The sequence below is a fragment of the Neovison vison genome, chromosome 7 (assembly GCF_020171115.1).
Source record: "Neovison vison isolate M4711 chromosome 7, ASM_NN_V1, whole genome shotgun sequence".
Taxonomy (NCBI): domain Eukaryota; kingdom Metazoa; phylum Chordata; class Mammalia; order Carnivora; family Mustelidae; genus Neogale; species Neogale vison.
In genome coordinates, this window is record NC_058097.1 from 171016761 (window position 1) to 171039444 (window position 22684).

Consider the following 22684-nt stretch of genomic DNA (forward strand, 5'->3'; position numbering starts at 1 on the left):
CTGTGTGTGTGTGTGTGTGTGTGTGTGTGTGTATTCTTTGTGTGTTGGGGGGTGGGAATGCTGGGAGAGAAGCAATAAACTATTTTCTTTAAATATTGCCTTTTAAACAGTATGATTCCTATTGTGTTAGCTATACTCAAATTAAAAAATTAAAGGTTAAAAAGTAAAATTTCTACCAAAAAATTAATAATATGGTTCCATTGCACAGGCTTTGGCTTTGTCCTGCTGCCTAGACCAACTGGATGTCCAGCTTCTAAAGCAGAGATTAAGCTTTTGCTTGACTGCAAGATTCATTCCTATACAGTTTAAAGTAATTTTAATATTCAAGTTTGAAAATATAAATGAAACTGAGGCACTAATCTACGTTTATGTTCTTGCAGTCAAAAAAAATCCAAGCCCAGCTAAAGGAGCTTCGTTATGGGAAGAAGGATTTATTATTTAAGGTGAGCATCTTTTTCCCTTCCCCCACCACCCTCCCAGTGCATAAACTATAGTATCATTTACCTTAAATTTCATTTCTGAATTTTTGTAAGGATTACAGCTGTATTTGACCACATTGAAGATGCTTTCATTTTCTTGCCTTTTTAATTAATGGAGACAAATGCAGATTCTTGGGTACATTCTTAACCAAAGGCAGGTATCATTCCAAAGTGTTTAAAGTCCCCTTGTAACCTTCGGGTACTTTAATTCGATACTGAGGAGTGTGATCTTTCAGACTATTTACATTACGGCATAGATTGAGTGAATTTCCAGAGATGAGGTCCACTGGTGATCCACACTCTTGACCTCCAGAGATCCCTGCATAAATCTCTTTATTACTAAGAGTATAATTGTTGATTGATTTTAGTTATTGAGATTTTTCTTTACAAGACTATCAAGTCAAGATCTATGTAGAGGTAGACATTTACCACAAGCTGTGGAATAACTATGGCCTCCCAAAGATATCCACTTGCTAATTCCTGGAACCTGTGAATCTTACACCTTATGGCAAAGGAGACTTTACAGATGTGATTAAGTTAAGGATCTTCAGATAGGAAGGGTATTCCAAAATATCCAGGTGAAACCTAAATGTCATATACAAGTCCATATAAGAGTGAGACAGAAAGGCCTAAATAAGATTCTGTGATCACAGAAGCTGGAGGAGGAATGACAATGTAACCTGCAGAAAGAACCAGCCCGACCAACCCCTCGATCTTAGTCCCATAACATTTATTTCAGACTTTAGACTTTCAGAACTGTAAGAGAATTGAAGTGGGTTTTTGTTTGCTTTTTAAACCACTTAGTTCATGGTAGTTTGTTATTAGCAGCAAGGTGAAACTTTGATACTTTCTTTTATCTCCCTTGAGCAGGGGGAGGTAAGAGGTAGGTGTCTTTAATTGTTGTGCATATGGTCCATGTGCATTTCCAAATGCAGTAAAGTGATGGAATATTAGGCTCTTAGGAGTAGGAGTGATTATTTGCCTAATAAATAATAAATATGAGTTACATTGTGTGTATTTTTTTAAATGTTTTCATTACAATGATCAGTTCAGTTTACAAGCGCAAGGTTTAAATTAAAGATGGATAATTCCTTATTTTATGTAATGGTTGGAAAATCCTGCAATTTTTCCAATGAAAACAATCAGAAATGACACATTTCTCTTCTTCAGCCCCTTTACTTTTGGCTCAGAGTCAGGGGAAGGTGTTCCTATTACATCTATCAGTATGTATTAAATATTCATTCCATGTGATATATGAATCTAGAAGTTATCTTGCCATTTACTTCTCCATAAATATGCTTCTTGATATTTCGTTTACCTTATTTACAAGAAGATATTCTCCAGCACACCAGGAAAACTATGAATTATTTCTTGTTAATGCTGATGGATCCCTGCCTCTCAACACTCTGTTCATTGTATGTGATAAGTAGATAAAAGTGCAAAACCCAAAACCCTTTAATCTTTCATACTGAGACTCGAGCACAGGGTATCTTAACTTTTATATTCAGGTTGGCCTTAGCTCTTTGCAGTCATCAACCATAAATCACTGAAATTGGAAAAGAAGGGCCATGCCTGTCTGTGTGTGTGTGTGTGTATTTTCATTTGTAGAGAAATTTCTAGTTCTCTATGAATTAGTTTAACTTAATAATACCAAGAATGTAATAAAACAAATCTGAGCTCCCTAGAGCTGGTAAGTTTTAGGTCGTAGGCTGAGAAATTTATATGAAGATAGATCATATGAGCCTTTTTAAATCTTTTGAATTTCATTTCGCAAATTGAAGAGTTAGTGAAGGAAAATTTGGGAGAAGAGAATGAGGAGCTCTAATAATTTTCAGTGATTTACTTCTTCGTAATATGCCAGTTGTTGAATATACATAAGTAATTTATCAACTTTCAGAAATTACCCAAATCAGGATTTGCTGAAACTGTTTATGACTTGAAAATGAGACATTATTTGTAAGCCTTGTTATTTCATGCCACTTTGAAAGGAGCATTTATATATGAAATCAGGTGAATTGTGTATGAGTAGATCGTGAAGGTGCATAAATTAGGATGCCTTTAGCATATGCACTTCCCAAAAAGCTATTTAACAGCAAGATTTTTATTAAATAAGGTAAGAAGGTGTCTATAAACATGACAAGTTTTTAGCTTATTCAGTAGCTAAACAACGTCAAAAGACCAAGTTTTTTGGTTTTCCTACCTTTCCATATCATGATCCTCAACTTATTAAGTTTTGGTTCCCCACTGTACATGATAGGGGTTAAAGATTTGTAGGCTGTCTTTGTCTAACTTCATACAAAATCAGAGAAGAAAAGGAAAGGGCACTTGTGTTTCAGTGTCATAATTTTTGTAAAGGAGGAGAATTTTTTAAGGTGTTTTCCCAACTTGGTCATGTATCCGTGCAAAAGAGGTGAGGCCTTAGTATTTTACGGCTTCCATTGTGAAAATGCTTTCTGCTATGATGTAATTATTCATTCATCTTGATGGTATTCACTCATCTGATTTGCCTATGACTCTGTCAACAGCATACATTTTTAGATTTTATGAAAACATATATTGAATGAATAATGAATACATATACATGGGTACGTGCATATGCATACGTGCATACACAAATAGATGCATCGTAGTGGTATGTGGTAGAAAGTCACGTACTTTGCCCCAAGGGGCATGTGACTTCGGAAATTCACTCATGCACCTTTAAAAATGAACCCTCAGAATGTCTTTGGTAATATTTTGCTGAACTCTGAGATGAGTACTAGAGGATTCTGTTTCAAGTAGTTTCCCTGAAAGTGTGTTCAATTTTGAATAGATTTGATAGTTTGTAGTAAAGATAGACTTTGAAGGAGGAAGGTGTGCTGCTGAAGCACTTCAGTTATTTTTTAAAAATAAAGGTATATGCTGACAATTGCCAGACATGTTGATAAATTCGGTATCCTTATTAATGTTTGAGAGCTGGCTTTTGATTGGGAAGGCTGCCAGCAGTAGTAAACATTCTCGACTAAAGAAGAAGTGAGGCCCTGCTGTTAGTTACCCAAGAATCATGTTACTTTTTATCCTCCCTGATTCCTTTTGGAGAGGATATCCACTCTCTATTTTGCGGCTCTATTTTACTTTTATAGATGTACTTGTTTAATTACAGAAGTATTATTATTATAGAAAACTATTTTTTAAAAACTTAAAAAAAATCCAGGGTACCTGGATATCTCAGTTGGTTAAGTGTCTGACTCTTGATTTTGGCTCAGGTCATGACCTTAGGTCTTGGGGCTGAGTACCTCATGGGGCTCAGTGCTCAGTCAGAGTCTGTTTGTCCTTCTCCCTCTACTCCTCCCCCTCCCACCCTCTTTCTCTCCACCACTCACTCTTTCTCTCTCTCAGATAAATAAATAAAATCTTAAAAAGAAATAAACTTAAAAATCCACTTAAAATCCCATCACTCGAAACACACACTGTTTTGAAATATAATTTTGTATTTCCGTTTAGTTCCTTTTATACTAGGCATAATCTGCCTTTTGATTACTATATATATGTTAATGTAGATTATATATTCTGCTTTTTCACATAATTTTAAAACGTAAAGCATCCTATAATAATTTCTTTGTAAAAATCTAAATGAATAATTTTTCATATGTATATGCCAAAGTGTCTCAAATTTAACCTTATAAATATTTGTGCAGCTGTCTATTTGGATATGTGTGTGTTGTGATTTTAACTTATACTGTGATGAAAAATGTGTTATTTCCAACTTAAGATATAATTTTTATTGAACTATATATATATAAAGCTATAAAGTAATTCACTGAAATTATTGAGAAATTGTGATGTTATTATATCTAGGACACATTTTTGAGTTTAGATATTTTTTTTTTTACTTTATTGACAAATGCAATCATATATATTTAAAGTGGTTTTCAGAGCAGCAGCAGCATGGGCCTGGCACTGACAGGCTAGAACCATGACCTGTGACCCAGGGGCAGGGCTTTCTGAGGACCACGACGTGGTCCTCAACAATGACAGGTTGGAGCCAGGACCTGTAGCTTGGAGGGCAGGGCTGAGAGCAGTGGCAGCTTCAGTTACCTTTAGGGTAAAGCACGGAGGCATCCCAGTCCCAGAAAGTGGGGTGTGGAGGCCCTAGGGGTAGGTCTCATTGCAACAATAGCTCCAGCCCTGGGGAGGAGATGCAGCAGCAGGAACTCTGAAAGGCTCCGTCAGCTGGGGTCAGCATTGGAGAAAATTGGGCAAATCCTTGGTAGCAAAGGCTCTGCAAACCTCCACAGTGGTGAGGCTAGCTGGGGTTCTTCTGTTCTCCCTTTTCTTGTGGAGCGGAATTTCTCTGTGGGGATTCCTCCTGGCACTGAGCTACCCTGGACTGGGGGATGGGGTGACATAATTAACATGCTTTCTGTGGTATGCTCTGTGACCATCCTCAGCTTTTTTTTTTTTAATTTCCACAGTGTTTTGGCTGCTGCTTCATTGTAATTCACAGCTTTCCCTGAGCTATTTTCATCTGTTTGTAGTTGTTTATTTATTGATTTTGTGGGAGAGAAAGTGTTGGAACCCCCATTTTGCTGATCTCATTCTTTTTATGGCTGTGTGATATTCCATTGCCTATATATATGTGTGTGTCTGTGTCTGTGTGGGTGTATGTGTATGCGTGTGTGTGCATCTTGGCTATTGTAACTTTTCAAGATCACAAGTGTTGACTAGTAAAAGTTGCTAAGATTTTAGCTGTTCACTTAGATTTACAAACTTAAGTTCACATTATGATTTTTCACCACGGAAGGAGACAAGATGGCCTTTCATTTTACTTCACAATAATAGGAAACAGGTTGAGAATCACTATGCCTTCTGTCTTCTGAAATATTTTGTACCGTACCCAGTGTTGTTACGAATATTATTGCATCCTCATCTCAACCCCTATGAGACAGAGAGGAGAAGCTGTGGGACTCCAGCTAACAGTGAGGGAATTGAGACCTTCAGAAGTTTGACAATGAACACCACCAAGCTATTTATTTAAAAAGCTTGTAGACAGATTGAAACTATCATAGTAGATTCGCTCATTCATTCATTTAAAATTGAGCTGACTTGGAGTATCATGTCAAGTATATGTTTTTTTTTTCTTTTTTTAAGATTTTATTTGTTTATTTAAAATCTCAGTGGGTTAAAGATTTTAAGATTTTATTTGTTTATTTGTCTCACAAGTAGACAGAGAGGCAGGCAGAGAGAGAGAGGGAAGCAGGCTCCCCACTGAGCAGAGAGCCCGACCCAGGGATCACTCTGATATTTTTTCCAGCATATTTGGTGACAGACCAGATATACACATTCTCTCCAAAACTCAGACATCATCAACAGGGCATGTGTTCTCTTTGGTATTTTCTCTAGAAACCAGACATGCTCAACTTGATAATCAAGCTGTCATTTGCTCCTGAAAGCAGGAACATTGCCACATGAGTTTCCTTGTATGAATACCAACAAATGTCATATTATTTTTTTTTGATGATTTGAATCTTCTGTAAGCAGTTGCCCTGTAATTTTTAAACCCCTGTGTAATGTAAGGTAATTTTTTGCATCTGCTTCTCATTATCTTACATTTATCTCATTTATGTGTTAAACCATTTTTTTAATGAGCAAAACATTTTTGGTGCCAATCATTTGTGACAAGTGTCAAATTATCTCCAGTTAAGTGAGCTTTGGCCCTAACATGAGGGCATCCTAGAGAAAAGGTGAGAAGGGTTGCTGATTTTACTTTCTTACTTGATTTGACAAACTTTAAGGTTTTCAAAACACATTCATTTATGACTCAAGATAATTCTGTGAGTCAGTCGGGGCAAGTAATAATGTCACATTATCATGCATCTGAAAAACAAAGGCTTGTCTGAAATCACAAAACTACTAGGTGGCAGAGTTTTTATTCTAACTCAGTCTTTGTTCCACCATATTACATTTATCCCAGTTACATTGTATTTTGTTTCTTAGGGTTATTTATAGATTATACTCTCAAGAAATCTTTTCTAATGCATGCACAGATCTAAATGCAAACCTGTATAGCTGGAAATATAACTTGATGACAAAAACAAAACAAAACAAAACAAAAAAATGCGTAACATATGTTGGCATCTAAAATTCAATGCATTTCCTTACAAACATGAGCATTTTTCAGCACAAAACTATGCTGCTTTTAGTTTAGAATTGGCAGTTGCTTGGAACAAAGGTTTCCTTTCTGACTCCCCATTTTCTTGTGATCCACCACACGTGTTTTTAAAACTACAGAATAGGGTATGTTCTGTGGGTAGGACACAAGAGAAAATTGACCTTCTCCCAGTCAAAACAACTTTTCAGCCTTGTTGGGTCTATGCTTAACACACGAAAGCCAACAAGCCTCATTTATTTTTGTCATTATTTATCTGATAGTGGAGTAGACATGCCGGTTATAAAAGGACACGGATGGACATTGTAACAAATTGAAATTCAGTAAACATTAAATTTTCTCCAAAAATATTGGGGTTCTCCAAAATCCAATTTTGATGAAAATCACCAAAAATGCAGGACTTTTTAAGAAAAGAAGCTCAGAGTTTTAAAGTGATATATCTATGATGACACAACTTGAGTCTGAGTTCCCCGACTTCATGTCCGCTCATTTGTTCAAGATTATTGATGGGGCATGTGTTATCTGTCAGGCACTGAGCAAAGTTCTTTCCATTTGAGTAAGATGCCTTCATGCTTTAGTGAGGGATTTGAAGTCAACAGATGCATTTCAGGAAGGTATGGGCTCCTCAGAATTTGCTCATAATTTTTATGGGTTTTCATAAGGCATTACTCTCAGAATGAAGGTTGCGTAAATTCTCAAATGTTCTATAAACATTCAAAGTTTAACAGTTTAAGAACCGTTGCTTTACATACTGGCTCTTACCTTCTGCCATTCTGAGCTGTTACTGGGCATAAACCATGTTGGTTCCAAGTTTCTCTCTCTCTCTCAATCTATTTACTTATTGGAAAACTGAGAGGTAGTCTCTGCCAGACTGATGCTTATGTTAGAAATGATTTTAAGAGAGTGTTTATAACTTTAAATAATGGTTTTAAATGTTACCACTTTAACCCAGTTTTACCATGAGCTCAGGATTTGAAAAAAAATGTTAGGCCCTATCACTTAGGAAGACAAAATATTTTAAGGGCACTTGTGAATACATTTTAAAATGTGTATATCTTTGTGTAGCCCTGGCCCACACCTTGTGTCTATTCCACGACTTGCTAATGTGTCTTGGTGCTCTTTCCCTCTGAGCCTGGATCTAGCTTCAAAAATCATTCTCCTTCCAAGACGTGAAGCAGATCCTAAAGGCCAGTCATAGATCCTCAAAACCATACTCTAGGTAAAACTGTTTGCTGTTCCCGAATAAGCTCTAAATATTTGGCTTACAGCCAGTCTTCAGTTGCTACAGAGCTACTCTGCAAGATTTCCACACCATTGTCTTACTGTCCCAGGAAATAAGAATAGTTACATATATTTCAAAGAGAAGTGGTCTTTACACTAAGGAATGTTAGAGAACAAGGCACAAATGGGAATCCTTGTGTAGAAAATCAAAATGAAGAAGTGAACTTTAGATCAGCCCTAGAACATTTTTCCCTTGTTCTGAGAGAGTGGCGTGATCCTTGGACTGACTTTCCTTCCCTATTTCTTTCCTATTTATCATGTTGCATGTGCGTCTTGGCCTAATAAGGTGCCCCCACCCCCCACTGACAGAGGGTCCCCAATCTTTTCTTTATTAGTTGCAGCTGGCTGCACATTCCCTTGCTTGGAGCATATGTAGAGAAGTGGCACCATCATGAGACCTTTGGGGAAAATCACTCTTCCGGGACTTGCTCGGCATACCACCATTTCAGACCCAAGCGCATGTGCCAGCTCAAGCACTGATTTCTTTAGGTCCTAAGTGGTTTCATTTTCCGTTTGTTTAAGTATAAACATTTATTATATTTCATTGTGAGGTATCTTCTATTTCTTCTGAGCACATTGAAAATTTAATACATGTTGCTGATCAGAGGTCATCTTAGGTTCTAATTTATAGATTAGAAGTTATGGACTTTTGTAGTCAAATTTGAGTACCCCACAGAAGTATGGCTCCGGGATATAAAACATCCTCAAATATCTTTTCATCTTTAAAATACACAGCAATCACAGTGTTATCTCTGTTCTAAATACATACCTTTTAATTTAATTTTATTTCATTTTTTAAATATTTTATTTATTTATTTGACAAGAGAGAGGGGGATCACAAGTATGCAGAGAGGCAAGCAGAAAGGGGGAGGGAAGTAGTATCTCTGAGTAAGAGAGCGCAATGCGGAGCTCGATCCCAGAACCCTGAGATCATGACCTGAGCCGAAGGCAGAGGCTTAACCCACTGAACCACCCAGGCGTCCCCTCTATTATTTTTAATATAAAATAAAAAGAACAGTGAAGAATACATACAGTAATTTCAATCATTGTGCATTTTTTTAAAAAAATGCCTTGTTTTCCATATCCTTTATCTTCATGGCAGTGCCAAATATAATTTCAGAGAACAAGAGCAAGTTGTTATTCTTGAGAGAAGACTTGGCGACACATTTAGATGTCCCCCTTTGTCATTGCAGGAGACATTTCAGAAGTATATTTGTGACTTTATTTATCTAATGTCATTTAATTGCTGTTACTCAGTTACTAGGATGTTTGTTAACCTACTCATAATAACAAAGATGAAGCCAATTACCTCTGAAGGTAATTGCATAGAAAGCTGCTGCAACAGATACAATTTAGAGGAATTTTAAAAAGGAGAGTTCTCCATCAATTCCATAGTTTGTAATAAGGAACGTACAGGGTACCTGGGTGGCTCAGTGGGTTAAAGCCTTTGCCTTTGGCACAGGTCATGATCCCAAGGTCCTGGGATCGAGTCCCGCATTGGGTTCCTGCTCAGGAGGAAACCTGCATCCCCCTCTCTCTCTGCCTGCCTCTCTGCCTACTTGTGATCTCTGTCTGTAAAATAAATAAATAAATTCTTAAAAAAAAAAAAAAAAAAAAAAAAAAACAAGGAATGTACAGCTTCCAAAGGCATGAGAAAAATGCCTAAGTAGTACCCACTGAAGTCTTTCACTCCAAAAATGCTACCACTTCACTCGTTGGCCCTGTTCTAGCTCATTTTTTTTTTTTAACATATAGGTAACAATTTTTTAATTTTTTAAATTTAAGTTGAATTAATTAACATATAGTATATTATTAGTTTCAGAGTTCTGTGATTCATCCTTGTATGTAACACCCAGTGCTCATTGCAACATGTGCCCTCCTTAATGCCCATCACCCAGTTATCCCATCCACCACTGCCCTCCAGCAACCCTCACTTTCTTTCCTTTGATTAAGAGTCTCTTATGGTTTGTCTCCCTCTCTGATTTTGTCTTGTTTTATTTTTCCCTCCCTTTTCCTGTTGTCCTGTCCTGTTTCTTAAATTCCACATATGACTGAGATCATATGATAATTGTCTTTCTCTCATTTCACTTAAAGAGAGATTCCAGATATCTTAGACTCTACCACAGACATTTAGCCGTAACAAACCCCATTTTAGAAACAAGTCAGATAGGCGTGCCTGGGTGGCTCAGTGGGTTGAAGCCTCTGCCTTCAACTCAGGTCATGATCCCAGGATCCTGGGATTGAGCCCAGCATCAGGCCCTCTGCTCAGTGGGGAGCCTGCTTCCTCCTCTCTCTCTGCCTGCCTCCCCTGCCTACTTGTGATCTCTGTCTGTCAAATAAATAAATAAAATCTAAAAAAAAAAAAAAAAAAGAAAAAGAAAAAGAAAAAAAGCAAGTCAGATCAACTTAGGACCTAAGTCTTTACCCATGGAAGAGCCTTCACATTGCGAGTCCTGTAAAACCTTCCATTCCAGTTCCTTGCATGGATCATGGCACATCTTCCTGAAAGCATTTCCTCTCATTCTAACTGTTTAGTGGTTAAGGTTCTCAACATTCCAAGGCAGAATTTTTTCCTTCTTATGAAATTCTGACTGTTGTAGAATTCCTTTTTCACTTCTAGTTATAGTTATTTTTTTTTAAGATTGATCAGAGATTTGGTTTTTTTAATGAATTCATTTTATTTTTATTTTTTTAATTTTTAAATTGACACTATATGTTAACTGCACTCAAATAAAAAATATGTAGTTGTTTTTTTTTTAATATGCTGTCTGATTCCCACAGAGATGCCAAGCTTGTATCTATAAAGTAATGTGCTTTCCCCCACAGTCCTCTTGGTTTGGTTTCTTCCTGATTCTTTGTCTCTATTTGCACTCTCCAGTCCCTGTGCCCACTCTTGTAAGACTCCTTCAAAAGGAGAATTTAAGTTTACGATGTAATTGTTTTTCAGTCCTAGGAACATTTGTGGTTAGCGTTGAATTCAATGTATCGCTAATAGTAAAATAAGCAGGGAAGGTGACTGGGGTGTATCATTGGAGTAGCAATGAAAATCAGTCCGTGCTCTGAACCCACCCTACTTAGCCAGAAGCCAAAATTTACAGTCACTAACATACACTTCTCAGTTTTTTCTCAATGTATAATCTCTTCCCTTGCAACTGTCATATCCTACCATCCTGGCCCCCAACCATTGCTACTCCACCTTTAAAATGGAGATAAGAACATTCCCCGAGGCTAAAAATATCCGTGTGGGTTATATTCAATGATGTATAGAAACTCTATGAACGTGTTTTGGGTAAAATCTTTTTTCGTAATCAGTGCTGCTTGTGACAAGTCAGGCAAAACACACAGCACCATTAAGAAGCCCCTGCTGTGGAATGTGGGAGCACATTACATGGTCCAAGAGAAAGACAAACACTTTCACAGAAGACTTTGACTACTATCTGTATCAGCTAAGCATCATCTACTGAAAATTTTGTCTATTTCTTCTTTCTCTGTAAATATACATTGAGATAGTTAAAAAATATATATGATTTCAGTCAGGGCATCTGGATTCTTTATTGGCTCTTTCATTTACCTGGAAACTGAGCTTAAGTAGTCACTTGGCCTTACTGAGTAACAGTTCCTCTGTCAGTAAATTATGGACAAGGTTAATACATGCACTTCAACAGGATCACATGAGATTATGTATGGAAATGAATTTTACAAAATATTTTATACACATTTTATTATAAATTTATTATCATCACAGGCACCTCCGTTTTTCTTCTTAATTTTAATATTCTATAAACATTGAGATAGTAGAAAGAACCAGCATTTGAAATCAGGTAATTAGAATTTACCTTCAGCCTTTTCACTTAATGTACTAGTATTTCTTTAATACACCGTGCTTCGAAAGAGGATGTTTGTATTGATTATTTAACAACCCCCCCCCCCACTTTTTTTCTCAGTCATCACAGCTGACATTTTGTAGCAGACATGGGGAAATCAGACTTGGATGAAGGCTGTCCTGCCCTCGGTCGAACAAGGATGATGGGCTAGTTTACAATTAATTGTAATACAATATGGTGTTTTATAAGCAAAATTTACAGTCACTGACATACACTTCTGTTTTTTTTCTCAACTGTATAATCTCTTCCGTCAAAGTCATTTATTTATTGTTGATTTATTGTTGATTTGTTGTTTATTTATTGTTCTTGGGAGGAGGGAGTCAACGAGGGAGAGTCAAAGGTCAGTAAACCTATTATTGTTTATTTATTGTTCTTGGGAGAAGGGAGTCAAAGAGGGAGAGTCAAAGGTCAGGAAACCCATTACGACTAGGTTGGGATAAATTTCCTGGAAGAGTGACAAAGGATTAGACCTTGAAAACACCATACCAAGCCTATGCTTGGTGAGTACTCAGTAAACATGTGTATAAATGAAGAAAAAAAGAAGGAGTTAAATGTGTAAGTGAGAAATGCAGTCTTCTTGAACATGTGTTAGTATTAAATAAATCATCATAGGTCCTTCGAAATGCATGGTACACATGGAGAGAGGCAAGAGAAGAGAGACTGGGAAGACAGATGGCGCCAAATCATGAGGAGCATAAATGGTGACCTTAGTCATTATTACAGAAAAGTGTAATAATTTTGTAAACATTGATTTTCTTTGTTGGTGGGAAAAGTTTCAAGTTCTCCCGGCGTGTATATGACAACTAGCTTCCCTCTCTGACTCGCTCTTCTTCTCCCCTGGATGGGTCCTGGGTGCGTCTTGTGACTGCCACTAGCAAGCATATGCCCGCCACAACTTGATAACAGTGTACGTGCTTCTGATTGGTCAGCAGGCACACAGGTTCTAGTTCTAGTTCTGTGGGTGTGTGTGTTTTCCTTTTACTACTTAACCAACCTAAATGTCTTTTGACTTTAAAATGAATATAGGAAAAAAGAAGAGAGGAAAGGAGGCTGATGATATAGAAGCATTATGCCCAAAAAATAGGTCAAAAACAAACACAAAAAAACCCACAGTTTAATACTTTCATATTTCTTTATAATAAACAATTTATTGAGAATGGAAACTGCATTGCTACTTAATGGGGTATGCAATTTTTCTCATTTAAAGTTATCTACCAGTCTGTGAAAGGAGTAGATTCAAATATTCTAAGTAATAAGGTAAAAAATGAGAGCACTTGGATTGGTCTCCCCTATTTTAGACATTCATTGAGCCTGTGTTTTATTCACAAATGAGTTCACTGTCCTTATGTCCAACCCTTGGAAAAGGCAGGGTGGTGCAGCAATTAAAAGCAGAGAGTGGGGGGGTGCCTGGGTGGCTCAGTGGGTTAAAGCCTCTGCCTTCTGCTCAGGTCATGATCCCGGGGTCCTGGGATGGAGTCCCACATCGGGCTCTCTGTTCGGTGGGGGGGGCGTGCTTCCCCCTCTCTCTCTGCCTGCCTCTCTGCCTACTTGTGATCTCTGTCTGTCAAATAAATAAATAAAATCTTAAAAAAAAAAAAAAAAAAAAAAAGCAGAGAGCAGGCCCAGGCCTCTGTTTTAATACTATCAATTTCAGGGGCACCTGGGTGGCTCAGTGGGTTAAGCCGCTGCCTTCGGCTCTGGTCATGATCTCGGGGTCCCGGAATCGAGTCCCACATCGGGCTCTCTGCTCGGCAGGGAGCCTGCTTCCTCCTCTCTCTCTCTCTCTCTGCCCGCTTCTCTGCCTACTTGTGATCTCTGGCTGTCAAATAAATAAATAAAATCTTAAAAAAAAAAAAAGAATAATACTATCAATTTCAGTACGGATTTGAATAAGATAAATAAGCATATATCTCTTTATTTCTCATCTGTAAAATGGTATTAATTATAGCTTCTGTATCATGCAGTTATTTTGAGACTCTAATGAGTATATACAAGTAAATTATTTGTTTGTAATAATGTCTGGTATATATGAGTTACACAACTACTAGTGATTGTTGTTCAAAAACAGGAAGTGAAATTTTACTATTTCAATCATAATAATGGGTTCTAGCAGAAGCTTGTTAAAATACGTGCTCTTCCTGCTGTTCAGTGAGTTGCATAATCTCCCTGAGCTGTTTTCCCAGCTGCAACATGGGAATCGTCACTACACTATAGAAATGGTGCATGTACTGATGGAGTGTGTGAATTGGCAGCCTAGTAGGCACTCAGCAAAACCCGGTTGCCTTCATCTTGCCTTCTGGTTTGTTCTTTGAACATATGGTGACAGAAACAGAATGATAAACTCTTCCCCCTTTTTTCATGTTGCTCACAGGCAAGGCTGAGAGAGGATTGAGATTTATTGTTGTATTTAGATAGGAGGGACATAAATGGAATCCACAGGCTATCACATTGGGCACAGCATCCTGAATCCTCTCATTACCTCAAGGGATATGTGGAAAGTCAGTTTCTTTCCGGCGTCCGTATACGAAGGTGCTATGGCGCCTGAGGTGTTGGCTATCAGTGCATTACATTTCATAACCCTACCAGGGTTTCTTTCATATCGCAGTTGGGTTTTTCTTTCTTTAATACTAATTATAATTTTTTTTAATGTAGTCACCATTTTATACAATAAATTATAGTATCATTTCTTATTTTGAAGTTTCATCTCTTTAGTCTCTTTGTTGAGAAAAAGGAATATTAATCACAACCTCTAATTGCACAGGTATGAAAGAGAAAAGCTAGTCTGTAAATCAGAGGTAATCTTCTAGGGTAAAGCAGAAATTAATGCATTCAATAGATGTTTCTCAAACAAGTTCTCTGTGCCAGATAGTGTTAAATGCAGTTGCTGTAGCAGAAAATAATCTAAATAAAACACTTCCTACAGGGAGTGTATGTCTATTTCACATTAGTGTAGACTTTGGGTAATGCCTGACTTCAAAAGTATCATCATTTACAGTTTTCGTGGTCTAACCTCTCACATACTCTTTACACCCACCAGAATGAGGGAGAATCCTTCCTCCCTACTTTTCCTTCTATGAATTCTTTGCAAATCAGTTCTGTTGAGGTATACCTTGCATTAAATTAGATTCAACATTTTAATTGTATATTTTATTGAATTTTGACTTACGCACACACCCATACGCACACACACAATGTAACTGTCAACACAATCAAGACATACAACATCGCTGAAATCTCAAAAAAAGCTGTCTTGGCCCCTTTGCAACCAGTCCCCTCACCCTCTACTCATTCCAAAGCTATTGCTGTGCCATTTTTTTTTTTTTAGCATTTTATAAAATAGAAACACTCAGTATAATACTTTTGAATTTATTCATGTTTTATCTGTCAATCATTTGCTTCTTTTTAATTTTACTTCATCTATTTCCATAGATGGATAAACCACTTTTTTTTTCCTCCATTTACTAGCAAACTAATATTTTGGTTGTTTCTAGTTTGGGACTGTTATGATTAATGCTGCTATGAACCTTCATGTAGAGGTCTTTGTATGGACATTTATTTTCATTTTTCAGGGGTAAAACTTGGAGCAAAATAGTTTGGTCATATGGTATACTTACTTTTATAAGAAATTGACAAATCATTTCTAAATTGGATGTACCATTGCATTCTAAGCAATACAGAACAGCAGGTATAAGAGAGCTATGTGCTCTTCCTGCCAAAATTTGGTTTAGTCAGTCTTTTCAATTTTACCCTTTCTAGTACATGCATAGTGTAGGACATATGGTTATAATTTGCTTTTCCCTAAGATTAATGATGGTAAATACTTTTTATCTGGTTCTTTTATACTTATATGTCTTCTTTGTTGAATGTTCAAATGTTTTGCTTTTTTTTTTTAATTGTTTTGTATTGGATTGTTTCTAATAATTGAGTTATAATGGTTCTTCATGTATTTTAGGTATAAGGTCTTGATGAAATACATATTTTGCAAATGTCATCTCCCAGTATGTGGCTTAGCTTTTCATTTCCTTAACTGTGACTTTCAAAGAGAAAAAATATTTTATTTTTGATGAAGTCAGTTACATTTCTCTGCTATTAGAGCTAAAAAATATTAGCTGAACCCAAGGTCATAAAGGGTTGCCTCTGTGTTTTCCTTTAGATGTTTTCTATTTTGTGGCCCTTATAACTAGATCTAAGATCCATCTCAGACTGAGTCATGTGTAAGGTATGAGTTCATGGATTAAGAAGGTTTTTTTCTTTATTGACGTTCAGTTGTTTTGGGTTCAACATAATTTTTTAGTAGAGTAATGACTGATCTGATAATTGACCAACTGATGGGTATAGAAACACCCTGAGTAGGGCACCAATTCTTATGCCATTCAATTCATGGACCCTTGCCTAAGAAATCCATATAAAACTCTTTTGATCAGAAGTGTGTGGTGATTCTTTGTTCTTACAATTCTGCACAGTAGTTAAGTATCTGAATCTAGAATGTAAAGAACTCAAAAAATGCTGGCTTTCCTACCGACAAGAGTGATTTAGAATAAATTTTTCAATTTCTGAGTTTTAACTTCATGTGTAAAATTGAGGAACTTCATAGCTTTGTGAAATGCCTAGCAGATACTCTAATGCTTTATAAATGGTAGGTCCTATTATTTTCCTCCTCTTCTTCCTCCTTCATCTTTTTCATTAGCTCCTTGTTTCAATTAGGGTGAGTATGCTTGCTCCATTCTCCTCTCTACTGCCATAGTGCTCGGAACTCAACTGCTCCTTGCTACGTTTTTCTGGAGTTCTCTGTATTTCTGCCCCTTTTTCCTATAAGACTGAAAGATCTTGTTCAGAGGGACATTCCTCTAATACTGAATTACTTATTTTATTTAATAAAAAATATGCTGAGTGCCACCATCCCTGTATTACATATTTCACATATGTGCCATAGTCAAAAAAATAAGTAAGTGAGATATGGTCTTTCCATTTAAAAAGTCCAGGAGTACCTGGGTAGCTCCATTCGTTAAGCACTGGACTTTTGGTTTTGGCTTAGGTCATGATCTCAGGGTCATGAGATCGAGTCCCACATCGAGCTCTACTCAGTGTGGCATCTACTTTTGATGAGATTCTTTCTTCCTCTCCCTCTGCTCCTCCCCCTGCTCACTTGCTCTCTCTTTCTCTCTAAGATAAATGAATAAAATTTTTAAAAATCCATAAATAATCACGGCAACTATTATTTTAGATGTGTAGTATTGACCAGGCAATGTGTTGCTAACTCACACACTCAAGATGCCATATAATCCTCACAACACCTTAAAGCAGTGATTTCCAAACTTGTCTGCACAGTAATATTAGGTGGAGTTTTTTTGTTTTTTTGTTTTTCACATTTCAGAAACCCAGCTGACATCCTAGACCAATTAAATAAAATGGAGATGGGACAAAGACATAAATGTTTTTTTGAAGCTTCCTAGTTAATTTCAATGCAGACATGCTGTGAACCAGTTTTAAGGTCAGTCCTGCTATTATTAACCACAGATTTTAGATGAGGTAATTGTGACTGAGAGATTAAGGTACTTTTATTGCAGGACCCAGGCACCCAAACATCCCGTTTTTGTAAAATTCAATTTATAAAATTCAATGAAGTGAAAGAATGAAAAAAGTGAAAGAAGTGGGTAAGAACTGGTATAGAGAGTTGGAAATTTGGAAAACCTAATGTCTCTTACGGGAATGGTTGAAGGTGTAGCATTGTGGCCAGAACATTGAAGAAACATTTTGAAGAGAAGTTGAGGTGTCACCTGAGTTTGGAAAAAGTAGTTATTCAGGTAAATAAATAAATAGGGGGGAAAAAAAAACTGGGGAAGTTTCTTTGAGGGCAGATGGAGCAGCATGAACAGAGGCCTGAGAACTGAGAAGGTTTGCGGAGTTCACATTTGGCAGAGAGTGGGCGGAGCTAATGGTGACCTGGGCGGAAACTGAGACCCAGGAGTCAAAGCTCAAAGATGTGCCCACGTCAGATTTTATAGTGTCTTGTGTTCCGGAATAAGGGCTTTAAACGTTATTATTTCTTAGCTTTGCTGAGTTTAATTGAAGATTAATATGGGTAAATTCACTTTAAATGCACATGATATGCTCATATTTACGTTGATGCAAGGTTTTGATTTTGAGTACACTGCTGTGGAAAGCAGTGAGTGCCAGTTCTTCTCTCAAAACTCTGCAGTGAAATCCTAAGTTCTTTGCAGGCTGGAAACCACATTTCAACATTAATTGCCAGATGACACTGGCAAGAAGCACATTTCCCTGAATAGACTCCTATTTGCCAGTTCCAGAGATTAGCAATATAATTGGATGTCACAATGCATCCTTCCCGCACCTTCCTCAACTCCTCCCTGCTGTTTTCATAATCAGAAAACCTGAAAGGAATGAAGCAGGTGATCTTGCCTGTCTAATTCTGGAACTCAGAAGCCTACAATAAGAGGCAGAGAGATGTTTCCAATAAGAGGCAGAGAGATGTTTCCAACATAAGTGCACATTTATTTATAACCACACAGAAAAGTAATTGAGCAATTTCCTTTTAAATATTTCTCTACATCCTCCCATTCTTTGTGTAAGTTCAGACTCTCTCCACCTCTCCTGAATCACTGGTAGAGCTCCCTGACCATCTCTTTCTCCTCCCAGCTATCTTCCCTGCTGTCAAAAGAAGGCTTGTCTGCTCAAATTTTAAAGTTGGCCATAATTCCACTTAGAAATCTATCATTATCTGTCCAGTTCTTACAGGATTAAGTGCAGTCTCCCTGGTATGGCTTGCAAGGCTCATCCTCCCTCCCCACCCACCTCAGCAGTCTCTATCAACAACAAACACTGAACCAGAGTAGTCATGCATTTCTTGCAGCTTTCCACTTCTTACTTCTGTTTTTCTTCTCTGTTTTCTTTGCCTGATGTGTCTTTCCAGACCTTCTTCACTTGGCTAATTCTTCATAATTTTAAAAATAGTATTAGTTGAGGTATAATTCATATAAAATAAATTCACCCATTTACAGTGTAAAATTCAGTGGTTTTATTATATTCACAGACTTCTGCAACCATCACCAGAATCCAATTTTAGAACATTTTCATCACTGTGAAAAGATACCATGTCTATTAGCAGTCATTGCTTCTTCTCCTTGTCCCTTAAACCCTTAGCAACTGCTAGTCTCATTTTTGTCTCTCTGTGTTTCACATTTTAAACATTTTATATAAATAGAAGCATAATGCTTGGTATTTTGTGACTGGCTTCTTTCACTTAGCATAATGTTTTCAAGGCTCATTCATGTTACAGCCTATCTGTTCATCAAATTACAGACATTAGGTTCCTTTCGCTTTTTGGATATTATGAATAATGCTGAGGCAAAATAGATTTGGTTCTTGCTTTTGACCCAGTCTGACAATCTGTGCATTCTGATTGTATTGTTTAATCCGTTCACCTTTAATGTTATTATTTATATAGTTGGATTTAAGTGTTTCATCTTTTGTTTTCTATGTATCTCATGATGACTTTGTAAATCTGGTGCTATTGCTATTTTATTGCCTTCTTTTGTATAATTCATTGTTTTTTAATGAAACATTTTAATTCATTTTAATTATTTAACTATTTTTTTGGGAGGTCTGCTTTTACTAGTTCTTCTAGGGCTTATGACATATACCAAATTATCAGTATCTACTTTAGATTCATAGTAACTTATTTCTGGTGAGGGATGTAAATTTTATACATTTTTAGTTCTATTCCCTCCACACACACCGTTTTCTTTTCTATTATTTTTATTCATATCATGGCCATATGTGTTATATTTCATCTTTTAAAGAAGTTGTGAAGAAATTATCTAATTTTAGGATGTGTTTTATTAGCCTTATTTATGATTTTTGCTATACTTTCTTTATTTCTTCCCATAAATTCAAGTTATCAAAAGGTGTCAATTTCTTACTCCAGTTCACCTGTTTCCATCCCTGTTTACTATTATTATTATCAAATAGATTATATCTCTATGTGTTATGGGAAAAATAAGACAGAAGTTTATAAATATATATATGTAAAATGTAAATATGCAAATATATATTATATATATTTATACAAATATACATTTATGTGAAAATATACATGCATGTATAGTCCTCTGCAGTTGTTTATCATTAGTTAAAAGAAGAAAAGAGATGAAAATATACTTTTAAAATTACTTAAGTATCTTTACCAGTGTTTTTTTGTTCCCCAGGTGTAGTCAAATTACTTTATGTCATCACTTATTTCAGTCTAGAAACCTTTCTTCCATGTTTCTTGTGAGGCAGACGTGCTGTGATAAAGTCTCTGTTTTGTTCACCTAGGACTGTTGATTTTGCATCCATTTTTGAAAGATAGATTTTCCAAATTCTTGAGTGAATTTTTTTCCTTTACTCTTGAACGTGTCCTCGAATTGCCTTCTGGCCTTTCTTAGGAGAAGCCTCATTAGTCTTAATAGGGTGGTCTCTTACACAGGATGAGCTGTTCTCTTGATGCTTTCAACATGCTCATTTCACTTTACAGTGACAAATCTGAGCCTGACTCTCTCTGAAGTTTGTTGTTGAAGATTTTATTTATTTATTTGAGAGAGAGAGAGAGAGAGAGTATGAGCAGGTGGAGGGGCCAGAAGAGGGGCAGAGGCACAAGCAGACTCCTCACTGAGCAGATCCTGATCTGAGCAGAAGTCAGATGCTTCCCTGAGCCACCCAGGACCCCCTGGATCTTTTTGAGTTTATAGTGTGTGGCGTTTGTTGAGCTTGTTGGATGTGTTATATTTTTTTTTCTTCAAATTTGGGAAATTTTCAGCTATTATTTCTTCAAATATTTATTTTTTTCTCCTTTAGTTCTGTCCTCTCTTTCTGGTAGTGTATTTATATATATGCCAGTGTGCTTAACAGTGTCCCAAATGTCCTTGAGGTTCTGTTCATTTTTATTTATTCTTCTCTCTGTTTTTCAACTGTATAACTTCTGTCAGTCTGCCATCACTTTTGCTGATTCCTTATTCCTCCACACAAGTATAGTGTTCAGCAAATTGATAATTTTGTTGTTGTTATTATTATATGTTCAACTCCAAATTTCCCTTTTGTTCTTTTCAATAATTCAAATCTTTTTACTGCTATTCTCTCTTTGATGAGACATTGTCTTCATTCCTTCATTTGATTATTTAAGCATTGTTTTCTTTAGTTCTTTGAGCACATTTATAGTAGCTCCTTTCAGTTCTTTGTCCACTGTGTCCACCATCTGGGTGGACCCACAGGTCACTTCTATTGACTGTTTGTACCTGCAATATAAGATGAGTCTTATATTCTTATTGTGTTGCATGTCTCATAGTTTTATTGTTGAAAACTGGACATTTTAAATAATATATTGTACTGAACCTCCCTACTGATTCCCTCCCTCTCCTGAGGCTTGCAATTATTGTCATTTCCTTGTTCATTTACTTCTTTGTATAGTGATTCTGCTAAACTAAATCTATAAAGCCTGCCTTTCACTCATTGTGCAGCCTTGGACATTTCTGCTTAGAGTTTTTCCCTTGGTTTCATCTTTCAGATTGATGACCCAGGGGCCACTACTGTAATAGCATAAGGGACTTCCTGGTTGAAAATATGCACCTTTCATTGTCAGACCTGTGCACACAAAGGTCCCATACTCCAGAGAATTTACAGTTTGTCTCACGTTAATCCTGAACCTAGTACCTTAGAAGTTTCCTCTCCACTTGCTTCAGAGAGGGCACAATTTTTGCCTAGATACAGTCTTCCAGTCTTCCAGATCATCAGGGATGAGTTATTTATTCATAAATGTCACTTCCTAGGAGTTGTCTCTGGGTCAGAGTCGTAGTTTATTTGACTAATACTTGCTCAAGAGTTCATGCCTGAAGCCATTGTGTCAGTGAGGCTCCAGCCCTTTGCTGATGAATCTGTGTGTGGCCTGGGGAACACTAACACTGTCTTATCCCAGCTTGGTTGCTCCTAATTTCATATAGCCTAGCACATGCATGTAATTTTTTGACACTCAGGTTTGCATCTGAGTGCAGGAGGGCTCTTCCAGACTGTTTTTCCTGGTTTTCTTTGTAAAAGTGGCTGCTCTGTTGTTTCTTTTTATCTTAGGTGTATCATGAGGCTACCAATAACTCTTTTAAACCTCTGTACCAGTATCTCCATTGTTTTCTACAATGCCTTTAGGCATGAAATTCATTTACTTCTGTTCGCAAAGTCTGTGCTTTTGGGCACATTGGCAGAGCTCATCACCCTTAAGGCCTGCTCTCTCCTTGGGCAGAACCTGTGTGTCACTACACCTGGGCTGGAGGACTGGTACAGAGGACAACTGCCTATTTTTTCCTGAGTGGTGCCCCAGCTACAAGTCAGCGGGCTGGGGATGGTGGCATCTGGTCTTCTTAGCTTGCTCCTCCCTGGGTACAATATCTGCCTTATGATGGGATTGGGGGTTGGGAGGTAAACAGGTCCCAGCTTGTCATGTTTAGAATAGAGTTTCCACCACAGTCTTCGAAGGAATGAGAAACACTGTTTGCTTGTCCCTGACAGGGTGAAACCATAGCCATAGTGAGACCTTAGAAGGCAGGAACCCTATTTTCTTGCTTTACTCTCCTGGAGTTTCTATTCTGGAAATCTTGCCCAATTCTTACTCAATGTTAAAATTTGAGCTCAGAGGTTAATCTCCTCCCAGAAACCTTTCCCAGTCCCCCAGGTTAAAGTATGGGGCCATTTGCTTTTCCTCATTCTAATTCCTCAAGTTCTTCCCTAGCCATTTATTTCATCAGCCCTTAACTTAGTCTTCAAAAAACAACTAAGATCCATCCTCATTAATACGGTCTCCAGCATCTCCACTCTCCTGGTGATACTCCTCTATGTTCCCTGAGCACCCC

At 37.1% G+C, this 22684-nt stretch overlaps 1 protein-coding gene across 1 annotated transcript in view; it reads left to right on the forward strand.

Moving 5' to 3' along the window:
* The window catches only part of LUZP2 (leucine zipper protein 2), a 467898-nt gene that overhangs the window by 349136 nt on the left and 96078 nt on the right, over positions 1-22684 (forward strand). The window contains exon 7 of the mRNA XM_044258974.1: positions 381-443. Within this exon, the coding sequence (XP_044114909.1) occupies positions 381-443 (63 nt within the window). The remainder of the gene's footprint in view (positions 1-380; positions 444-22684) is intronic.